At 31.5% G+C, this 25,328-nt stretch overlaps 1 protein-coding gene across 2 annotated transcripts in view; it reads right to left on the bottom strand.

Moving 5' to 3' along the window:
• CADM2 (cell adhesion molecule 2) overlaps positions 1–25,328 on the bottom strand; it is a 982,117-nt gene that overhangs the window by 83,107 nt on the left and 873,682 nt on the right. For both annotated transcript variants that reach the window (XM_039878270.1, XM_039878269.1), the window contains exons 6-7: positions 23,424–23,514; positions 372–550 (exon numbers count right to left, since the gene is read on the bottom strand). In XM_039878270.1, the coding sequence (XP_039734204.1) occupies positions 372–550; positions 23,424–23,514 (270 nt within the window). The remainder of the gene's footprint in view (positions 1–371; positions 551–23,423; positions 23,515–25,328) is intronic.

Consider the following 25,328-nt stretch of genomic DNA (forward strand, 5'->3'; position numbering starts at 1 on the left):
CCTACAATCAGAATTAACTTAAAAGAAATATAATTTTCATAATTCTAATAACTAAAAGCATTTATTTTAAAATTTAAAGAAAACCATTAATTTAATAGTCACCATCCCAAATTACACAACATATTTGTAATAAAGAAAAGGTGTCACAAAAATAATTTTCATTTTTAGTGTCTGTTGTAATTTTATTTTACTAATTTGACTAGGAACATATTAAAAGTGAATCTTAGAGGTATTTACACTTATGATAAGTCCTTCTGAAAGAAAAAGAAAATCTGTTTAAATTTGTTTATTATTCTAAAGATTTTGATAAATTTCAGCAGTTTTTCAGGGGATTCATTCTTTCACAAATAATGATGTCAAAAAGTACTCACCGTGCACAATAAGAACATACTCTGCACTGCTTTGGCCAATGGTGTTTGTGGCTTCACATCGGTATGTCCCATTATCCGTCTTGTTCAGGAAAAGAATGTTTAGCTCTCTACCACTCACAACCATTCGGTCAGGATCTGGTAATTCTCCACCATCCTTTGTCCACAAAACAGGTTCTGGCCTATTGGATTTAAACATGCATAAAGATAGAATAAATAAGAAATGTTACATGTTCTATCAAGCAAATCAAGCAATTTATAAATGTTTAACACCTGTTTTGTGTACAACCATGTACTAACTTCTATAAGGTATCAAAAGAATGATCACTCAGAAGATTTGGAGGTATGGAAAATATAATTTAATTCCATTCAGCTTAATTAAGCAGACACGTGTTAAGAAACTAATTTATTACGTATTATAAAAATCACTCATACAGAGCAGGTCCTTTGGTCCTGATCATGGTCCTAATGATTCATACTTGCTAATCTCTGGAAGACTGTTCTTGGGTTATTGGAATGGGTTTCCCCAGAGGTAATTGGAATGATATCTCTGCACTTGGCCCTGCACGCAATTGTTGCCTAAAACCACATAAAGCTTCTCCCCCTTATCTCTCCTGCTTTTCTCATCCCCCTAAAGGTTCTTCCTGACAGTTCTCTCTTTCTCTTCTCCCCTAGTTTTATTGAGATATGGTGCTGTATTAGCTTAAGATGTACAACATAAAGATTTGATATATGTATATGTTACAAAATGATTACCACATTAAGTTTAGTTAACATCCATCACCTCATATAGGTATACTTTTTTTGTGTGTATGATAACTTTTAAGGTTTATTCTCTTAGCAACTTGCAAATATACAGTATAGGATTATCAAATATAGCCATTATGTTGTACATTATATCCCCAGGAGTTATCTATCTTATAACTGGAAGTTTACATCTTTCGACCACCATCATTCATTTCTCCTACCTTCCACTGCCTACCTCTGGCCACTTTTATTTAACACAGTATTTGTCTTAGCCAGAGCAATTAAGCAGGAAAAATGAATAAAAGTCACCCATATCATAAAAAAAAATTAGTCAAATTGTTTCTATTTGCAGGTGACATGGTACATATAAAAAACCCTAAAGACTCTACCAAAACATACAAATAAACAAACACAACTAATAAATGACTTCAGAAAATTTTCAGAATGTAAGAATATACAAGGATTAATTACATTTCTATACAACAGAAAGAGAAATCAAGGAAACAGTACCATTTACAATTGAAGCGAAAAGAATAAAATACATAAGAAAAAAATTAACTAAAGAGGTGAAATAATTGTATACTAAAAACTATAAGACACTGGTGAAAGAAATTAAAAAGAACACATAAATGGAAAGATATTCCATGCTCATGGACTGGAAGAATTAATATTGTTAAAATCCTATACTACCCAAAGCAATCTATAAATTCAGTGCAATCCCTATCAAAATTCCAATGGCATTTAAAAAAAAAGAAATCTAAAATTTGTATGGAAACACAAAAGACTGAAAAGCCAAGAAATTTTGAGAAAGAAGAAAAAAGATAGAGGCATCACACTTTCTGATTTCAAACTATATTACAAAGCCGTAGTAATCAAAATAGTATGGCATTAGCATAAATACAGAAATATAGATCAGTGAAACACAATAGAGAACCAGGAAATAAACCCATGCAGATATGATCAACTAATTTTTGACAAAGGCACTGAGAATGGGGAGATATACAAAGGCGAAAGGATAATCTCTTAAATAAATGGTATTGGGAAAACCGAGCAGGTAACTGTAAAACAATGAAACTCGACCCTTATCTTACATCATACACGAAAATCATCTCAAAATAATTTTAAAAAGTTGAACACAAAATCAGAAACTATAAAACTCCTAGAAGAAAACATAGGCAACAAGCGTCTGAGATCAATCTTGGCAATGATTTTTTGCATTTGACACCAAAAGCAAAAGCAACTAAATCAATAATAAATAAATGGGACTGTGTGTGTTACATGCCATTGAATCGACTATTGATGTCCCCATGAGTGAGTGATGTCTACTATGTCTTGTCCTCCATAGCTCTTTGTTCAGTTCCTATAGACTCCTGCCTATTGATTCTTTTATGGAGTCAATCCCATACTTGATCTTCCTTTCTACCTGATGCCTTCTATTTTTCCAAGCATTATTGTCTTTTACAAAGAACTCTGCCTTCTTATGATGTGTCCAAGTAGGACTTCAAAGCTTCAGTTTTGTTTATTTTGCCTCCAGCAATGTTTTAGACTTCATTTGCTCTACCATCCAGTTGTCCATCTTTCTGGAAGTCCAGAGTATCTGCAGAGCTCTTGTCCTACCCCATATTTCAAAAGAATCATTTTTTTTTCCCCTGTCAGTCTTTTTTACTGTCCAACTTTGACATCCATACATAGTAATTGGGAATATGAGGGTATGGATATGAGAGAGGAGAGGAGGCATCTAAAAAATACAAAGGAAAGGGCTTGCAGAAATGACCAACTCAGTCAGTTAAAGCCTATTCCTAACTGCTCTCTCTCCCCCTTCCAGGAATCTCCAGCTAATATGTTTTCCCATAGCTACCTCCCCCACCTCAAGGACTCTCCAGCTCACATCTGTTGATCCATGGCTTGCCAACCAACTAAAGTCTTTCCTTATCTCTGTAGCTGTGTAGGAATAACAAGACTATAAAACTGCTTATTATGTTACAATTGAGGTTCAGCCTTTGGATAGGAATCCACTGAGCAAGTACTGGAATTAATAAGTGTTGCTTCCTACTTATAGCCTCAATGTCTCGTCTCTCTATTCAAGAATTCTGTAATAGTGCTGAGAACACCAAGGTCACAAAACAAATGACCTGAAAGACCAGTGGTCTGGAAAGTCCTCCCACCCCCGACCTTATAGCCTCCCTCCCATCCTGAGTCATGAGGCACATGTGAAACTTCAGACAAAGGAATCACGCACCCCTTGCATGGGCACTGCAGAGATATATAAGCTATAAGAAATCAGACCAAGGGGAGATCGTGCTTTGGGTCTGTTGAAAGCCCCACGTTCTCTGCCGGCCAATAAATGATCCTTCCTCTAACAAAGTTGTCTGAGCGTCCAATTTTCTCCATCGGGTGTTGCTTCCTGCAACAGATGATTCTAGCTTTGGTCTAGAATGACACGTCTCTGCTGTTGATGATCTTCCTAATTCTTCTTTTGCTGCTCTTCCACGCCTCAGCTTTCTCTTGATTTCATGGCTGCAGTCTCCATTTAAATTGATTTCTGAACCAAGATGAGCAAAATCTTTGACATTTTAAATCCTTACTGTCTATATTAAAGTTATATATTCTGTAGTCATGATTTTTGTCTTATTGATGTTCAAATACATTGCTGCTTTGGCACTTTCTTATTTCATTTCCAGTAGAAGTCATTTCAAATCACTGCTACTTTCTGCCAGTAAAATGGTGTCAGCTGCATATCTTAAATTTTTGATATTTCTTCTACCAATTTTCACTCCTCCTATCTGTGAGTCTAGTCTAGTTTTTGTTTGTTTGTTTGTGTGGTTTGGCTTTTTTTGTTTGTTTGTTTGCTTTGGTATATGTTCTGCAAACAGATTAAACAGAAAGGGAGATAAAATGCACCCTTGTCTTACACATTTGCCTATAGAAAATCATTCTGTCTCTCCATATTCTGTCCTGACAGTGGCTTCCTGTCCACAATAGTTTATAAATCAGGATGATCAAGTGTTGATGCACACCGATTTCTTTCAGAGCAATCCATAGCTTTCCATGATCCACACAGTGAAAAGCTTTACTGTAGTCTATAAAACATAAACTTACCTTCTTATGAAATTATTTGGAGCACTTCAATATCCAACAAATGTTTGCAATTAGTTCTCAAATGCCTCTTCTTTTTCTGAAACCAGCTTGAACATCTAGCATTTCTCGCTCCATGTAAGGTAGAAGTTTTTGTTGCATCATCTTGAGCATTGCTTTACCTGTACAGAAAATTAGAGCAATGACTCTATAATCACTATACTCTTTGACATCTCCTTTCTTGAAAATTGGGATGTATATTGAACATTTTCAGCCTGTAGGCCATTATTTGTTTGTTTTTCATGTTTGTTGACATATATGTGTTAATTAGGATATTAACAAATTCAGTTTCTGTGGCTTGAAACAATTCTATCAGTATCTCATATTTCCTTGATGACTTATTTGTTTCCAATACTTTCAAGGCAGCTTTCACTTGTTTCTAGAATTACAGGTTTTTTCTTGTAGGAATCTTCTTCAAAAGTAAGTCATTCTTTTATCTCTTCTGCATAGATTTTTTGTATACTGTATGCATCTTCCTTTTTTTTTTTTTTCTTCTGGTTAAATAATATATTTTCCTGTTGGTTGTTCAGTATTCCTAGTTTAGATGTGAATTTTCCTTTTATTTCTTGAATCTTCTTGTAGAGATCTGTTGTTTTCTTTTTTGTTGTTGTTGTTCTTCTCTTCTATCTTCTTACACTGAGTATTGTAATAGTTCTCTTTATCTCTCCACAATAGTCATTGAAAAATTGTTTAAGATTCTACCCCTGATTTTGTCATCTTTTACTTTTTTGCCTCTTGCCTGTTTTTAACTTCTGTCATCTATCTAGATTTTGTTTTGTTTTGTTTTTACTCCTGACATCAGCTTTTTTCATTCTTTGTTAAAAATATTTCTAGTTTCAGTCCACAGTTCTTGTTCTCAGTTAATTAACAGTGAAAATTTGTTTTTTTATGTGGACTTTAAATCCATCAGGAATGTTATATACATTATATTCTGGCACTACAATTCTTTTAGTGCTCGTCTTCAGCTTTACTCCAATGTTCGATATCAACGGTTTGTCATCAGAACCACAACCTGCTCCTGGTCTTGTTCTGGCTTCTCCATCTCCTGCTTCCAGTTACATAGTCTATTCGATTTTTATATCGATCATCTAACTATGTCCATTAATATAATCATCTTTATAGTTGTTTGAGGCATATGTTTTCGATAGGCAAGTTGTTGACTTCCCAGAAATCCAAGAGCCAATTTCCTGAAACATTTCTGACCCCTAGTCCAAATTTTCTGGCAACAATTGATTCTGCTTTATTTCCTACTTTTGCATTCCAGTCACCTATAATTATCAACATGTCTTGTTTGGGTATGTAATAAACATCTTCTTGGATACTTGTGTAAAAACTTTCAATTTCATCTTCTTCAGTCTCTGTAATTGGAGCATAGATTGGAATAATGACTATAGTAATAGGTTTTCTTGAAGTCTGATTGATATCATTTAGTCAGACCTTGCATTATAGCCCCTAACTGCTTGTGTTACATCTTTCTGCAGTATTAAAGCCACTCCTTTTCTTTTGAGTTTGTAATTTTCAGAGTAGAACACTTTATAGTTGCCTGACTGGAAATGTTTCATTGCAGTCCATTTTAGTTTGCTAACGTTAAGCCCTGCAATGTTTAAACGTTCTATTTCTTGCTTTACCATTTTCAGTTTACCTTGGTTCATGCTTCTTACATTCCATGTTCTAATTGTATTTGTTGTGCAACATAGTACTTTCCTTTCACCTTTGTGCACATCAGATGCTAGAGGTTCTTCTGGCTCTTGTTTAGTAAGAAAGGAATATATGGCAGTGGTTAACCATTGCCTTCTACTGCGTGTCGTGTGGGTCCAAACCACACATGGGTCTACATCAAACTAAAAGGCTTCTGCATAGCAAAGGAAACATTAACTAAGTGAAAGGACAATCTACAGAATGGGAGAAAATATTTACAAATCATATATCTGAAATTGGGTAAATATTAAAAATATATAGAAACTCAAACATCTTAAGAGCAATAAAATAAAATAAAATAAAAATGGGCAGGGGAACTGAATTGACATTTTTCTGAAGAAGGCATACAAATGGCCAATAAGTCATTTGTCATTACTAATCATCAGGGAAATGCCAATTAGAAAAAAAAAATGAGATATCACCTAACACCTGTTAAGATAACTATTGTTAAAAACCCAAGAAGAAAAAGAACAAGTGTTGGGGAAGATTTGAAGAAAAAGGAACCCTTGCGCACTGTTGGTAGACATGAAGCCACTGTGGAAAACGGTATGGAGATTCCTCAAAAAATTAAAAATAAAAATACCACTTAATTTAGCAATTCTACTTCTGGGTATTTATCCAAAGGAAATGAAATCACTACCTCAAACACCTGTCTGCACTCCCGTTTTCATTGCAGCATTATTTACTTAGTCAAGACATAGAAACAACCAAGGTGTCTATCAACAAATAAATGGATAAAGAGAATATATTCAAATATAATGGATTATTACTCATTTATAAAATATAAGAAAATCTTTCCTTTTGAAACAACATGAACAAAACTTAAGGGCATTATCTTAAGTAAAATAAGTCAGAAAGAAAAATACAAATATTGTATGATCTCATGTGAAATCGAAGAAAAAAACAAATTCATTGAATTGACTTCTTTTTAAATCAAATACTTGTAAAGAACGGGAAAGGAGAGGGGAGGTAGACAGGGTAAAGGGAGTCAAATATAGTGGGTAGGGGGAGGGTGAAGTGGGTAAAGAGGATCAAATATATGGTAGCTAAAGGAAACTAAACTTTGAGTGGTAAACACACATAGAACATACAGAGGTTAAATTATAATATACACCTGAAAATTATATAATTGTATGAACCAATGTTGTCCCAATAAAAGTATCTTTAATAAAAGCCACACCATTAATACTTCTCAACTTGCTTCATATACCCCAAAACTGCTAACTGCTTTTTGAATTTACTAATTCTTATCTTAAAACTGATAGCCTGGAAAATCTCATATTATGCACTTCATTTGAAGATGCAAATCTGGTACAATAAAACCATGATTTATGAAATATTAGAAATCGTGTCCTTCTTACAAAGTTATTAGAAATCGTGTCCTCCTTAAAAGCCCAAATAATTAGAAGTTTAAAACATCCCATATGAGGTGAACTTTTATTTATGTTGCTGTCTACCAAATATATAGGGCTAAAAAGATGTTTTATTTTCTCATGAATATAAAGACATTTTGCAGCAGTTTCTTCCTAGAATAGAAAACCAGAAGAAAATATAAGTGAAAAAAGAAACCAAATATGCTCATGCATTTGTCTTCTCATATTCTAAGGCCTTGGTGAAACTGTTTTTACCTTAACAAATATTTTACTCAATATTTTTCTTTGTACATATCTAATGAGATTCTCCAATATCTTTAATAACTCCTTATTTATAAATTAATATTGGAAAGAATTGCCACAACTTTCGTAGAGTTTGTGTATTCAATAACTTGAGCCAGATACAACCCTAATTCATAATTTCTACTGGAACTCTTTAGTTAGTCTTTGGGGTATTTATTCTGTAAAATTATATCACAGAAGTAGTCTCTCTAATTCTCCCAACTGTATATGGGATCATTCACTCCTTAGGGATTAATGAGAATGGAATCTTGCTTCGCCTTCATAGCTTTCATTCTCTCTTTAGGCTTATGTTTGAGAGGAATAAAGAATAAGCAGTTCAGTTATGGAAAACTTAGTTTTATAACACAGGTCTCCTAGGAAAAGAATTCTAGTGTCCTCGCAGAAATGGACAGGAGTAAAAGGTTTTCCAAAGTGTGGGATGGATACACTCTTCAGTATCATCCTTGTCCCAAATGGCTGTACCCCTTTAAATTTCTTCATAAGCACAGTACATGTTGAGATTTATTACTGAAATTAATCTTAGGAAAATTAAATCTATTTTTTCCAGATGAAAGAAAAAAATAAGTCACTATAATAGCATTCAAGTAAACACCTTCTGGTTCAAAATAGAAAGAAGTTTGCCAATATACATATCTTACATCTTTTTTTAATATAAGACAAAGCAAGAACTTATGTTACTAACTCATGCCTTATGTATTTGTACTTATATGATACATGAAAATGACTACTGCCTTTATTTCAGTTTAGAAATTCCACAGGTGGCAGTAGATGTGATTGAAATTTTAATACCAGGGTTTTTTTTCTTAGGCCTAATTTTTCTTTTATTTACTGTAATATTTTCACTCTAAAATGAAAAAAAGCTGGCAGGAGTTATGTAAACATCTTGGATCCTTTCTTCTGCTTTAAGCAAAAACTTTTAAATCAAAAAATTATACTGAAGAGCCTATGCATAAAACTCTGAGTATTTATGCTATCGCATTTTTAGAGAAATAGAGAGAGAAAAAATTAAATGCAAATTAATTGATAAATGTTTTTGAAATTGGGTTCAAGTAGAAAATTTTTAAGTTTTGGGGCTTCTGAGAACAGAAATTCTGAGAGAACTCTAGCCTGGGCAGTTCTTCATTGGGTAGATTCAGAGTGCAGCCATAACTCACAGCTCAAATATTGCCAGCCAAGTGAGAAAAGACAACAATCACAAACAAACAAACAAACAAACAAACAAACAAACAAAAGAAAGAGGAAAAAGAACGAGAAGCTGGATTCTAGTTCTAAATTTACAATATAAATACAAAGGAAGTTCAATAAGTAGCCTTTCTTAAAACTATGAAACCAAATCAAAATATAAATTTGTAATAAGTCTCTATTTGAAGCCAAGGATGTGTTTGCTGAACAGAAAGAAATAGAAAGAGATTACTTGTGGAGCTATTTATACATTGACCATTTCAAATTCAAAGATACACAAAGGTTTGTTTTGTTAAGGAGAATCAAAGGTAGTTCAGAACATAGTTTGTAAACATTCTATATATATACGAAGTCAGTCTTAATTATTGTAAAAATCTAAGCTATTGGAGAGTACAAAGTATGATTTTTTTCCTTCAGATTTTATTATTGTGCAACTTAATTGAAATGAAAATTGTTCTTCTTTCATTTCTGATATTGATTTCATACTTTTTATGAGAACAATTTTTAAGCATCATATAACTTATACTATTTGCCAACTTAACTTTAAATGTTTTACTTATCACAATTTAGTTTCATTTTAAGACATAATCAATGGAACATTTACGTGTCCATCTTTACAGATACAATTTTGCTCAAGGGAAAACAAAACTTCAGAAACATCTATAACGGAGTAGTTTTCAGTGAGTCTCGATGGGTTTAATTACCAGAAAATGTTCTACTTTTACACTAATATCTTAAGACAGATAGGAGATCGATGAACTTTTTGCTGTTGTTGTTAGTTAAAGTCTACGTATTCTTGACTAGGAAACTCATAATTTTATTTTATTGTTATCAAACAATTATCAAAAAAATAAATCTGTACAAGTTTTAAAACAGGGATTATGAGGGATATAAGGAAAATAAAATAAGTTATCTGTTCTCTGTAATACTAAATTTTAATAGTTTATATAAGATAAATGTTATTAACCATAACACTTAACAGGGCATAGTAAGTAGCATAAATGAGTTATAAAACATTATAAAGATTAATCATTCCCAAATTAGAGACATTATAACAGCCTTTATGAAATATATAACTTTTGACTAGTATCTTTAATTATGACAGGATTTTGATTAGTAGAAATGGTAGATGACAACTCAAGAGGAGTCAGAACCCTAGGTGTATGTTTGCCCTCCAGAGGCTATAATGTTGAATAGATAAATTTAAGTATAGTGAATACCAGGAAAAGAGATTACATTTAATAGGTAAAATTGAAATGGGCTAAGATGACAAATTGGAAAAGAGTAAAATTAAAAGTAGGGATATGATAATTGAATTAGGGTAATAAATTCAAAAGTCAAAATGTAACTTGATATAATGGAATAAGACAAAATATGCTTATAAGTAGCTTCATCTAAAACAAAGTCTACAGGACAAAAGCTGAATATGCCAAAATATTATTTTAGTATTAGACCAGAAGACTGATGATTCCATTAATATGGAAGAGAGAATGAAATGTGATAGAAAACATTCTGGTCATAAAGAGGAGCGTAAACAAAAGAAAGAAATGGGAAAGGTTTGGGTAGAGGTGTGAGAGGGGAGGCGGGTGGGAACAACTTGTACATTTAAAATAGGCAATAAAGGGCCTTGAGTGCCAGAGTAAAGAACCTAGACTTTCTTGAAAAATGAAAATACTTTCATATGGCTTTTAAGAAGTGAATATTCTTGATCAGAGTTTCATTTAAGAATATTGATGTGAAATATCTGAAAGAGGAAATTTAATGAAGAGACCATATATAGAGTTCTGAGGATAGAAAACAAGGTCCTACCTGAAGTTGGAGTAATTTTAAAGAGAAAGACACAATAGAAATTAGAAGAGCTCTTGAGTATGTAAATGTGAATTTTGGAGCCAGAAACTGTATGTTGTTAAAGAAAAGAGAGGAGAAATGCTATGGCATTCAGTCTGTATTACAGGAACAATGTTACTCTTACCTAGGAGAAAATATCATGCAAAAACAACCAATCAGACAAAGAAACAAACCATAAACCAGAATGAAAACAAATTGAGATATAGAAGAAAGGAAAGTTGATGATTTGATTTTGGGACATGTTGAATTCAAACACTAAAAAAAATTTAGAGATACATCTTCATCTAGCAATAAGGAAATGAGAAATTAGGAATCAGGGAAGAGGACAGGATTGCAATTTTTACGGAGAGAATTTGGAGCCAAGCAAGTGTCTAAGCTCAAGAAAGAAAACAAAAAAGAGCAGATTACAAATATCTCAGACTATTTTTATTTTATGGATGAAAAAAGAAAGGCAATGAAGTCCAAAAGATCCAAGAGAAGTCAGAAGAGAATATCATAGAAACAAGAAAGAATCTCTAAAAATTCACTGAACTAAATATTTACCTTATAATTTATCCAATACTTTGACCTCTCTGTTCTCTGATCCTCTCACGTCCAATATTATTTTGTTAGTCTCACCTCAGCCATAATCACACACTAAACTTTGTCATCATCTTTACTTCAGTACCTTACAAATCTCAATTTTTCAAATCACAACCTCCTAACTTTTCAGCTCTCTATTCTGTTATACATCATCAAAACCTCCAATCCCAACTAAAGGACCCAAAATGTACCTTTATTCTTCAATTCCTTCCAAATCCTCTCTTTAACCAGTCTTACAATGGAATAAATATTTTTCCATTATGTTTATCTGGTTAATTCTCAGTTAATTACTCATTCCAGTAAAAATGAGGAGAGGAAAAACTGTTTGTTTTAAATACTATTCTTGAAATCATCATACGTGAATGTACATGAAGAGCAATCAGAAAGGAAATTTTAAAGCCAAAGGATATTTCATTATTGTGTCTTTGAGTATTTCATGTTTTTTAAATATTGTTTTGTTTGTTTTTCTTACCTGTGGAAATATGCCTCATGTATTGTCATAAACATTATTAACTTATGATTAGATCTATACATTTCCAGCCTTCCATAACTCTTTAACATATTTAAAATACATATTTTTGAAAAATCTATATTTTGATACAGCTAGTATCATCATTTGTTAAGTTAACTGTCCTAAATTTTAAATATTTAGATCTGGAATGGTACAATAAATAAAAAGTAAAAATAAAAACAAAGATGCTTGAAGAAATTACTTGAAGAAAATTCTTATGACTTTTCTTTTTAAATATGTAACTTTCCATTGTGTTTCTAGCCTGTTGCAGTTATTTGTATTGGTTCATTAGATAATTATATCTTTGTGTATTTGTGTGTGTATGTGAGAGAAAGAGATGGTTTCTTAGCTTTTTCCACACTGGTCTCACTCTCTTCTGCTTTTAGTGGTTTCTAGATATGTTCTTCAATCTCTTGCTTTATTCTCATAATTCATATGGGTTAGGCTTTGTTCTAAAATAGCATGAATATTCTATTTCCCATACCTGCACAATTATTTTTTATGAAAAGCAACAAATCTTTTTTTTCTTTCTATTTATAGTTTGAGAATCACAGTGATTCCTGTTGAAAGATTCAACAATGAAAGCCCCTAGTCAGATATCAATAACAGTACTTCTTTCCGATAGGCTCAAAAGTGTTTAATGCAGTAATAAATGAAGTCAGTTTGAAGTGGAAAATTCAAACCTACTTATTCCATTAAATTGCAAGTTAAAACTCTGAGTCTGAGCTTAGCTACTCATGTATATTCCTGAAATCAACTATTGCATTAGTATAGCATCAAGTAGGAGATGTCTCATTACATTAAAGGTGAGATTTAGATGAGATGATAGCATTTATGCTAACTTCACCATGAAATTTAAAAACGCAATAGCAAATAAGAAATGAACTTCTTTTATCCTGATTAATCTGAGCATATACAACTTGATTAAGATTTTTGGAGACATTCGTTACCTCCAAGAATAGAAGTTTATCGTTAAAACAAAATAACCTATATGCAAGAGGTAAGTGCCTCTATAGAAGACTTGAAAATAATGACATTTTTTAGAGTGCCTGTGAAATCCTGGACCACTTTTTACTGATAAGTAGTGCTCACTGATGATTATTTTGACACTTTTAAGAAACAAAGAAGTCATACTATGAACTGTATAATTCCAGCCAACTTATGGCAAAGGAATAAAAGATTATCCCTAGAAAAGATAAGATTGCTATGATCCTGAAGGAGTGACAGATTTTAGCAGTGAAAGAAAAATATTAAAGATTGTGATAAATGCGTAAGCTAATCTCTCTCTCAAGGATGTTGTGCTAAAGCAACACAATTACCCATGCCTTATCTACACTTAACATTTCTTTTCTTTGGTAAACATAGAATACTAACTCCTGGTTAAGAAAAAAATCAAGAAATCTTGAGTAAACAACCATTTTCTCTTCCAAGCAATAATAAGCCCCTCTGTGTATGTACATTAAGCTAAAAATCTCAATGATATATTTTAAAATGATTCTTCTTAAGAAAATATTTTTTCAACTTATTTAAAACTTAGTAGCTCTTGAAAACCTCATTTGACTAAGCTAGACTTTAGAACGCTTGTATGTTTTTTAATTCCAGAATTTATGAATCTGAGTTTCTCAAAACCTGACACTTTATCTACCTGTGTACATTATAATGACATTTTGATTCCATATAAAATGAATCTACAACCATCATAATCAATCAGATGCCTGAAAACCATTTAGTTTAAGGGCATGTCGGAATGATGGGAACTTATTGTCCTTATAAGAGTTACTTTGCAATCCATTACTTCCACTGCTATAAATAGTGCTAATTAACCTTATAAGATCTAATACTTATGTTAAATCCCGTGTCACCATTATAAAACAGCTTTTACTCCATAACTTTTTTTTTTTTTTCTAATATTAAAACCAATGGTCTCAGAAAAGTAAAAGTAAAGTGCACATCATTTATCTGGTAGCTGGGGAATTAAACATCCCATATAGATAATTGCTGAAAATAATTGAAATTTAAGACTTAAGAATCTGAAAGTATATTTTAATCATTTGGATGAATTTTTTTTCAAAAGATCAAACTTCTCTACATTATTAAATAGAACATCCTCAGCAGCATTCAACTATGTTTTTGGAGCTAAGATATCTTAAGTTTGAACATACATTTTTGTTCAGTGATGGTCTTTAAGAAACTGAAGTGATTAAGACAACATATTTTTTTTTCTTTGAATGTCCCCAAGAACCGATTTCACCACAGTTGGTGTTAATGCAACAATTTTTCAAACTTTTGAGATGTGTCTACAGTAAAAAAAACATATTTTACAACCCCAAATACACAAACACACAAGAAATAAAAGCTTGCTCTTTCCATTGTACTATGACATTTTCTTTACTTTTCTTTTTCTTCCTTTCTTCACTATGTTTTTATGTTCTATTCTATTATTTTCTATTTTATTTTTAGTTTTTAAAAAGTTTTTAAAATTGATCTTATATTTCATCATTTAGTCACATTCAGCATTTTGAAAAACACTGCATTTGTTACGCACAGTGAAAGTTCTTGTGGCCTATAGATCTTTTGTCCATACACTGCCAAGCTATATTTTTAAACTGGCTTCTTTATAACACCTCATTATATTCATTCTTGTATTTGTATTTTGAGGGCTGGTGCTTAAGTCCAACACAGCTCACCATTTCAGGGATGTCTGTTGGTCAAAAGTCTCAATAGTTTCTGCTTTTCTCTTCTGTTTTTTAAAATGCTTTCTGCCTCTCCTCATTCTCTTTTCCTTGAGGCATCCCAATATTTTTAGTACTCTAAATTGGCAAGAGTTGGGCTTTAAAGCCGTCATCAACAACTGAACAAATTCTTCTTATTCTAATTGGAGACATTTGTAAATATTCATATTTTCTATAACTTGGGGCATGGTTTGCTATTTAAGATTTTTCTTCAAACTTTGAACTTTAGGAACATCTATATTATTGTGGTTATATCTAAACAAATGAATAAATGTATACCATACATTTTAAAAACATGTGAAATGGAAAAAACCTTCTTTAGATTGAGTAAATGGCTCTATGAGCAATAAGAATTTTCTGTTTCAACATCAGTTGAAATAATACCAAATATCTACAGTGATTCTTAATTAATTTTATTTTCCACATTTTGTTTCTTTTATATATTTTACAAAAGTGATAAAATATTTAGCACAAATATAATATAATCTACCTCTCAATAACTTGCCTGGTGACCACAAGAGATGTTAGCTCTAACGTTATGACATATATTATGGAAAAAAATTGCAAAGAGAATAAGAAATCTTATTGAATGGCACTTTTTAAGCAATGGGTTTACAATTTCTTTAATCAAAGATATAGTATAGTATTTCACAATTTTTTAATGTTGAGTGATTTTTTTTGTTTCTGCAATTTTCCAACAATTACCATTTTGATGACTTTGTATATATATAAACACACATGCGATGCCTATAGATCTTTAAAGAGTAAAGTACTCCGATATAATTGCATAATTAATATAAAAACTACAGATTTTTAAACCCATGAGCCCAAAAGTGCATCTTGTAAATCTAATCAATGTATATATAAGCATCATTTCACAATGGATCTTAAATATATTGAGATATTTTTGTGTTACAGTTTTCCACTAAAGATTTCCAAAATCTCTCAAAATAATTGTTTTTTCGTTGCAAGAAAACTGCTTACCTGGAGATGTTCAAGAAGTATATTTCCTCTATATATCTATAATCATGGTCCTGCATACATTTACGGGACTTTCACAAAACATAGAAACATTTAATTGAAAATGATTGAGTGCTCAACACACCACAGATGCCCAGCTAAATAACAGCAGTGAGATTACCCAGAGTCAGCTTCTTGTTTCAAAAACAAAACCAAATTATTCAGTCTCATTTCCAAGATAACCACTTGTGTGTTTCCAGAGAGTCAATGTCTGATTAAATTTTGAAGCCATGAGATGGAAGAAAAGACCATATGGGCCTCAGAAAAGAAACCCATAGGAAAAGAAAAGCACATGAATACATCCATATATATATATATATATAATTATATAAATTTATTATATAATTAATTATATAAATATAATATTCTATATTATATAATATGTAATTATATTAATTATATAAACTTAGAGCTAATTTCCCAATATTATACTTTTGAAAACATTTTAGAAGAAACTGACCATATGGCCTTTAACTTTTTATTAATTAATTGAGACAATTTTGTATCTCTCTAGATATCAGAACACAATGAAAGAAACACATTCTAAATATTCTGTAATCTTCATATCTAGGGACTGCCACTGTGAGAGTACCTATATGATAAGGAGACCTTCATTATGTTTATTCTGCCAACATTTTGATGACATAATAAGCATAATATTTAACAAGAAAGACGTACTTTTGAAGAGTGTTTACTTTTAGGTTCTGCTTATTCTATTTAGTCTCTAAGGCTGCTGATTGTACTCACGCATTGATATTGCTTCGTATTTGGAATCTGTAGTCTTAAACTTCTCAAAGATATAAAAAATTAAGAATATAATATAATCGGCTTTAAAAAACAAATATATGTAACAATAATTATTATACACTTAACCATAAATCTAAGTAAAAATTATTTAGATATGCTTAGAAACTGTTTAGATAATATTTAGATATACTAACACAGGTTTGAGCTTATATAACTCATCATTTTTTATATCTTTTTGATTGAAAAATAGACTTTCCTAGTAGTTTATGAGAACTCTCTCATTGTTACCAACTTTCCCAGGTTGTTGTGAAAAATCAGCAAGATTAGTTAACAGAAAACACTGGATAAACAAAAAAATATATAACCATCAGTGTTGTTAAAATTTTAAAAATGAATGTGATCCCGATTCTACCATTTATCGACTGTGTGACTGGACAAAGCCATATTACCGCCACAAGACTAATTTTTTTCCTCCATGAAATGGACATAATTATGAGTCTTTGTCAACTTTTTACAATAAGATAGTTGCGTGGTTTAAATAAGACCATAAGCATGAGTGAACTTGAAAATTTATGCCAAAACAAGGTTGTATCATAGACCCTGGATTCTCAACCACTCATGAGCCATGACACTCAGTTCTGGTTGTTTAAGGCCTTCCAGATCTCCTGCTTTGGCTTTCTGTCAAAACTTGCTAACCATTTAGTTTCTTTCAGCCCAGCAGAACTGCTCTAGCCCTTTTCTCGTTTAGGAAAAAAAAAAAAAAAAAAAGAGTGCAGCTCGCTGTCAGCATTCATTTAACATCATGCGTAGGAATGCCCCATTTTCTAGGATATGAGATTTTCAATGATTGAACTACTAAAAGCTGAATGTATATATAAATAGAATGATGTAATTTGTTTCCAAAGACTATCAGCATATTAGAGGAATGTGAAAATAATAATAAAAGCAAGATATTTCATGGCAAACTTTGAGAGTAAGGTTAGGACTGTAATTCACGAGTTATCTCAGGGTAAATACTGCAGCCTGCAGTGCCGCCTGTGAATATTCTCGTGGCAAACAGGAAAAGGGCTAGAGTGTAGCCTTTTTCACATTTGTTGAACCAAAACTCATGCTCTACCTCTTTTCAATCCTTTCCAATTGTTCTGAAAAGCTTTCTACCTAACACAATAAAATTACTGATCCTGTGGCTTGGGATGTTCCAGTTTCTCATTTCTAACTACATTACATTTTATGGGGGTCATGCTCTTGCTCTTCCTCTAAGCAGATCATTACTACTATTTAACCTCAACTAAAATAGCCATATTGCTCTATCAGTTTTGCCATGACTTTAGCCTGCATTCCTTTGCTGTTCAAACATGTTTTTGAAAAACACTGACCATCATGCTAGAATGTATTTATTCTACTTGTAACCTTGAATTTCAGAGTCATGAAAGAAATTTGAGATAATAACTCAGTTTGCAGGGTTGTCATAGTAGTCCAAATATCAGCATGTGTATTAAGCATATAATTAAGAGTTTAAAACTTGGTAAGATACACTGTATGCAATTCTTTGACAAAGTAATAATTTATCATAATCTTCATGGTTATTATTTTTTATGAAATTACATGGAGACAGAATATATGTGTATAATATATATAAAACATATACATTGCCATTAATCTTTAGAATAATTTGCTTACTAGATTTCATTTTCTTAATTTTCAGGAATAAAAAATACTCGATATACAAGAATGAAACCTAATGTAAACTATAGGGTTTGAGGTGATAATGATGAGTCCCTAAATAACGATAAGTCCATGGGTTCATTGTCTGTAATAACTGTACCCTGCTTTGTGGCATGTGAAGAGTGGAGAAGAATGTGCATGTGTAGAGACGGTGATATACGAGAATTCTCTGTATTTCCCATTCAATTTCACACCGAAACTAAAATTGCTGTAAAAAAATAAGATATGTCAATTTTAAAAAAATGGCATGGTTAAGTGACTTGTTCAAGACCTCTCAGGCCACAGATATACACAGATTTATAATTCAAACCTAGTTTTGTATATTTTTCTTTCTAATACATCGCACAACTTTTTGTTCCCCAGAGCATGATAGCTTAGGCATTAGATATGAAATTAAACAAAGACCTGATAATTAATTAGATGGCTTTCTATCATAGGATGGCAGATAAAAAACAAATATTGTACAATTAACATCTGTTACGCATTAGGTCAAATCATATGCATTGCTATTATTGTAGAACGATATATTTTTTAAGTTCATACTTGGTCATGTTTTGACCTAAATTATTTTACTCTGGATGATAACTCGCCTTCTTAAATTCTTGGTTTGTTTGGTCATTTCTTCTGCCTGTGATTGGATAATATTACAATTAGTAAATAACATGTTATTTGCAAATGGGTACATATTAAGTTGAGAAAACTGACTTGATATAAAACTGTTTTGCCTTTCTTTGAATCTCATTTATTAATCTCTATTGTGCTAGTAGGAAAATCCATTAGTATGTTCTTAGATTTCTTCTTAAATTCTTGATAATTCCAAAAATGGATGTGCAACTGCTGCTCTAAAATACTTCACTAGTTGTTATATGATATGTGATCTATCTTCTTAAAGATTAAAATCTTTCTTGTACAGAATAGAGATCTATACAATTATGTATACTAAATTAATGCCAAGAACATGAGGAAAATTGTCATTATCAGAAAATAAAATAGTAAGTACAACATAAATATCATTCTGTATACACAGAAAAATGTATTAATACCTACAATTATTTTCTTTCCTAGAATAAATGCCAAATGAACATTTAACTGAAAATGCCCCCACTGTTTTTGCTGAAGTATATTTAAAAAGTATTAAACATTTGATTTATCAAAATAAATAATGATTCTTTTAGTTATAGCATGTGGGGGGGCAACCCCACACCTTTTAAGGGCATGATTTTAATATAATATAACAGCCTCCTCCCCCCACCCCACCTCCCTAATCTCTCTCTTCTTCTATAAATGGAGAATGCTGCTGCCTGAAAGCTGTCTGGGAATTCAGCCAAAGAAAGAAGAAGGTTGCAAAAACTCTGGGGACTTTAAAGAAAAGTGGTTGGCATTAGCTTGATCCTCACTTTAAACTAAAATTAAAACAATAGACAAGACATGTACAGTAATCTCTCTTTTAAGGAAAGAATAGAATGCCTTTATAGTAATGTCGAGTGGAACAATTTGGTCCTGGCCCAAGTTATGCAGCTGTTCCACAGGAAAACAGCAAAAGGCTTCAGTCCAAAGCAGGCAAATAAGGCATGATTGTTCATAAACAGTCGCTGGGGCCTTCACATTTAGAACAAAGAAAACAGCATTAGCATACAGGATGGCAGGTTAGAGACATGAGTCTCAGCACAAGTTGAGCCACACTATCATTTGTGATTTATAAAATAATGATGTTATTTTGTTTATTACCAATACGCTTAATAACCATGAGTAACTCATTCTTGTGGAAATTATAAATTGTGCAAACATTTTTAAAGAAACAATAAAGACCTAGTCAAGGATTAAAGATATTATTTAAGTCAGCTACAAGATACAAAGGAATCATATATCCATTATCCATTTCTGCTTCCTATCTGTTCATTAAAAGTGGATCAGGTAAATAGAAAGGTAATAGAAATTAAGTGTTTTGAGCCAACCAGAAGCTAAGCCACAGTGTTGCTTTTCAGTGGTTCCAAAATACGAAAATGGGGAATCAGGTGTAATAGCTCCAAAGTAATGGAGTAAATTAGGAAACTCGAACCTATTGGGCAGTAAAATAGGAAACTCGAACCTTCCCACTGGGTTTATGTGATATCACATTCTTCATGTTTACTCCCACTCTTTATAGGCTTTTTGATCTTATCTTAACATATAAATAGTTCTATTATTATTATTATTATTATTATTATATTTTAAAACTTCTGTTTGACCTAAATTCCTTTTTTCATTCCTCATCTCTTTTTTCTGATCCATTTTCTGATATGCATGGTCTTTTTTCATTATCTTTGCTACCCCACCGCCTTCTAATTGCCTGATTAATTCATTACAATATGCCTTCTGTTCTCTCTGCTCTAGTGAGACTGTTTTCTTTATGATCAGTAAGTTTTTCTTCTGGGAAAATTCATTGATTTTTCTTTTAGTCTTTCCTTGTTTTTTATCTTATTTTCCTTATCTGGCACTGTTAAAGATATAATATAAGGAGAGGTTAGAAATTAGACTATCTTTAAAGAGGTTAATGTCTACATTTATTGGAAATAGTAGTTACTTTGAAAATGCAAAAAAGAAGATTATTAGGAAGAACATAGGAAAACCAGTGGTCTAAAGGCAATACGGAATCAAAATTGATTATACTTTTAATGTTAATGACCTGGCAGTCTACAAGGAATGAAAATGGTAAAAAGCTAGTTGGGAATGAGGATACAATACAATAAAGTAAGTTAATACACATTTACTTGTGGACCATAGCATATAGGTTACAACATTGGATAAACAAGAATAAAGACAGAATTTAATGACCATTTTAGCCCTCATGGAACTTCTGAGTTAATTGTCGGAAGATACTGTACTTAAGAATTTTTTTTTTTATAAACTCAAACTAGATATGGTCAGTTTGGTAAGAATTTGGCAAGTTTTGAGAAAGGGGCTAATTATAGAAAAAAGTTTGATAAAAGAGGATTGCAAGAGTAAAATATGTCTTGAGATTAGCTACTTCTTCACCTTCAAGCATCCATGAGTTCAATTTCAGTGCTGAACATTATTATAGGACCCATCTGAGTTTATCAGGATTGACTTGGGCTAACATAAGTGGGAATTTAGACTCAGCAATTGAAGTAACAGAAAATAGCTGAAAGAATGTAAACTTTGAGCAATGATTAAACTGAGTTTAAATCCTAATTCATCCACTTTCAATATGAGTGATTAAGAAAAATTTGGTTTACATTGCTGAGCTTTAGTTTTCTCTTCTGCAAAATAAGAATACTTTTCGTGTTTCCTTTACCTATTTGCAAAATGATATTAATCAGGATCCTTCTGAGAAAGGAGATACTTTCTATAGTTAAACTTCCAGAACTTTCGTATTTTCAAATTAGTTAATTAATTAATAAGAGATTATTATACTTTTTGGTCATTTATAGTGCAGATCATTACATATCTAAGTCCAAGTTTATTTCCAGATAGCTGGAACAGAGACCGATAATTAGGCACATCTATTCAACCATATCTCAGCTTACGGAAATGGACTACTTAAATATCTAATTACTTAGACATCACAATCTAATTTCTCACAAAAATAAAATGCTGTTTCTATTGTTTGGAGTGGATACGAAATCAAAGAGTAGATCATTGACAGATAATCAGTTGCTATTTGAGTAGGGATGTCTACATATATATTTTCAAGTGTTCTATATATTATATTTCCCATTATCACCTTATTTAGTTATTTAAGTTGCCCAAATGTACGCATATGTACTTTGGGGCAGCTCTAAGGAGAGAAAATGAAAGCAAAATTTGCTATGCCCTGATTCTGATCATGTTCCTCCATATCCCCATATGTTGACCCCTGAGGTTATAAGAAAAAACAAAAAGAAAAATAAAAACAGAAGCAAAAAAAAAAGAGAAAGACAGACAGAATTGGAAAATAAGTGAAAGGAACAGGAGTAGCGATGGAAGGGAAAGTTAGAAACAGGTTCTGGTGTTAGGGACAGAGAATCAGAAGTAAAGAAAGTAGGATTTAAGTATGTCTAAAGCTTACTAGAGTCTATCATACGTCATTCCCTAGTTAAAGTACTGCAATTGTAGTCAAAAGCTCTTGCTGAAACTTTAAAACTAAAATGTACTGTCAAATTCAGATAGCAAACTGCAGTTGGAAAATGTTTTCTCTGGCAATTTAATCTTATCAGAAGGTAAGAATTATTAAAATAAATTATGAAGGATATATACAGAAATACTACTAAAAAATGTTTTCCTTTCAAAGTTTAAAATTATCTAAATGTTTCTTAAAATATAGAAGAAAATAATGCACTAATTCAAAATATGCTCTTTAAATCTGTATTTTTATATCTCTAGAAAATAATTATTGGAAGAAAGCAGTTTTAAAATATCAAACTGTGATAGTAAACTTGCTTTGTGTCTTAAAAAATATAATGCGATACAACTGAGGAAACTAAAGTTTCAAACTTTTGTCTTAAAATTCTTTTAGAAAAATTCCTCATGAAATAATATGAAATCTACACTAAATAACAAATATTATTTTAAAAATTTTTAATAATTTAACTTGATTTGTATAGACGCTATATCCCATATAATTATATACAGAGAATAATTAAGTCCCTCTTATTAAATTTTAAACATAAATGCAAATCAATATGGAGGCTTTTAAAAATCAAATAAATTATTAAGCTAAATTTAGAGTATTACTATCTTAGAATGATCAAATGGCTTTCAAATAGTCTTTGAATAATCCATATTTGGATAATCTATACCGATTTGATTTTTGTATAAAAACTAGAGTTAGCTGTGTGTTAACGCAAAATATTAAAAAGCATAATTTTAGAGTTGAAGTGATGTTAGAACTCGTAAATTTCATAATGCATAACTATGCAATTGAAAACATTGAGCTTTCATTCATATTACCTCCAAGCCTATGACATTCACAAATCATGTTTCATGGGAGCTGCTATATAAGAAATACAGAGTTGATTTTCCTTATTATGAAAATAATTTTCTTTATAACTTTAAAACTTGGGCATATTTTGAGGATGCTTTAATATTTTCAAAGTTTTTCATGAGAGAACCAAGTTCAGCAATGTGTAACTTCTATCAATCTGATGATGTAAACAGTGACTGATTAAGCCTATACTCCTTTCAGGTTGAAATATGTTACTGGGGAGAAAAAAAAATCACAGCTGGAAACCTTCCCAGAAACTTCACTAGATGACAAAGTAAAAGAACAATCTTCCACAGACATTTAATGAAGACATGGTTCAGAGATTTTCTGTTCTAGAGTTCACTTTGCCCACCAAAGAAAGACAAAAACAACAACAAACAACAACAACAACAACAACAACAAAAACAGTGGATTTCTGCAGTTAAAGCTTGCAATCAAAGTAGAATGGAAGAAAAAGTGAAAAATTTCATTGCTCATTAAATCACTTACAGTGGTTTTCCTTTGGATTCACAAGTCAAAATTAAAGGCTGTCCTTCTTGTGGAAAAGGAGTGGATGGTATAATCTTAACTGATGGTGTATCTAGAAAAAAATAAAAAGGTCATTAAACACATATAAAACGACATATTTAGTAATCATACATTATGTTGTTTCATGCTATTTCTTATAATTGTGTCTATTTATAAGGGATTTCTTAGATTTGATGAAACAGAGTATGTAATTTTAAGAAGCTACCATCCTGTCCATGAAAAGCTAACAAAAATATCTGAATATTTTATGAGCACCACTGTTGTGTTATTTCTGAAATCTGAATTTAAAAGTGAAATTGCAAAAAGTGGTTCAGATGAATATCAAGCATTTCATACAATTGTTTCTTCAACTATTTATAGATAGCTATGAATACTATTATTATGGACTGAATGCATTTATGTGCATTTGAATAACAACACTTTCATTGTTGCAGGAATACCAGAAACTCATAATAGGGAATGCACAAAGAACTAGAGATCAACTACTGTCTCACTAGCATTATGCAGAATCTTTTTGAAAATGCAGTAATGCAGCACTTAGCATGTTACTTGCTCTAGAGTTAGTAAATTGTTTAAAATAATTACTTATAATATTACTAAAAGTTAATATTTTATTATATATGCTACAACTACAATATAATTGTTATAAAATTATTTCCATTTAGCAATAAAATCATCTCTAGTGGAAAAAGATTCAAGAATACTTTAAGACATTTATATTTATGACTTTATGCCATGTAATATTCTTTAAGAAACACAAAGATACATATTTCATAGAAGAAATGGAAATTAAGCTATGGAAAGGAGGCAGTATAAACACTCTCATTTCTTTATGAGACTTTACTAGTCCTGGCATTGTGTGTCCCACAGTCAACATGCAATTGTCTTTTCCTATCTCCACAATGAACAAAACAGGCTCTGCGCTCTCCTGATAGCCACAATTATTCTCATCCTTTCCTTACTGGTGATGGAATAACTGAACTACCCTAGGGTTATACTCACTCTCTGATTTTGAAGTCAATCAAATAAGTATAAATCAACTGTGTAATTTTTATCTTAGTTCTTATTTCAGGAAAATATTATTCAGATTTCTTACATATAGAACAATAAAGTATGAACCTGTGGAAGATCTATCATACTTAAAAAAAAAATTCTAGTTTTCAAATGCATTCTACTCAATCCTTTAAACAAGAAAATATATTAAGATAATCAGCAATATCCAGGTTACAAATAGGCATTCCGTAGACATCATGATAAATAATTGCAGTGCAAAATTACCCAGGAAGAAAAACTAATTTGAAATAATGTGACACATATCCATCACATGTTTTTTTTTTTTTTAACTAGTAGAATAGTTCGAGGATTTAAATACTCTTCATTCATTTTTTTCTATTATCATTAACACGGTTATTAGTCAGATAATCATATTTTGTTTTCAAAGCAGAACATTTTCTGAAGTGAAGGAAAAATACTAATAATTATGGTAACAGATGTGAACCAAATTAATTCTGAGCAAAATGAGGTGATGGCTTTTTGAAATTTAAACATATGTACATAAAGCAAAATTTAATTTTCTCCTGACATATAAAACAATATACAGAGAAAATGGTTGCAGAAGATCAAAAAAATGTGATTCTGGGAAAGAAATTTGTGGTAAGTTCAGTGTCTGTGATGGTTAATTTTATGTGTCAACTTGATTACACCATGAGATGCCCAGATATTTGGCCAAACATTATACTAAGTGTTTCTGTGAGAGTGTTTTTTGGAGGAAATTGGTAGACTAAGGAAAGCAGATTTCTTATATTGTGAGTGGGCCTCATCGAATCAGTTGAAGGCTTGAATAAAACCAAAAGGCTGACCCTCCTT

This window comes from Pteropus medius, unplaced genomic scaffold (assembly GCF_902729225.1).
Source record: "Pteropus medius unplaced genomic scaffold, Ma_sr-lr_union100, whole genome shotgun sequence".
NCBI lineage: Eukaryota > Metazoa > Chordata > Mammalia > Chiroptera > Pteropodidae > Pteropus > Pteropus medius.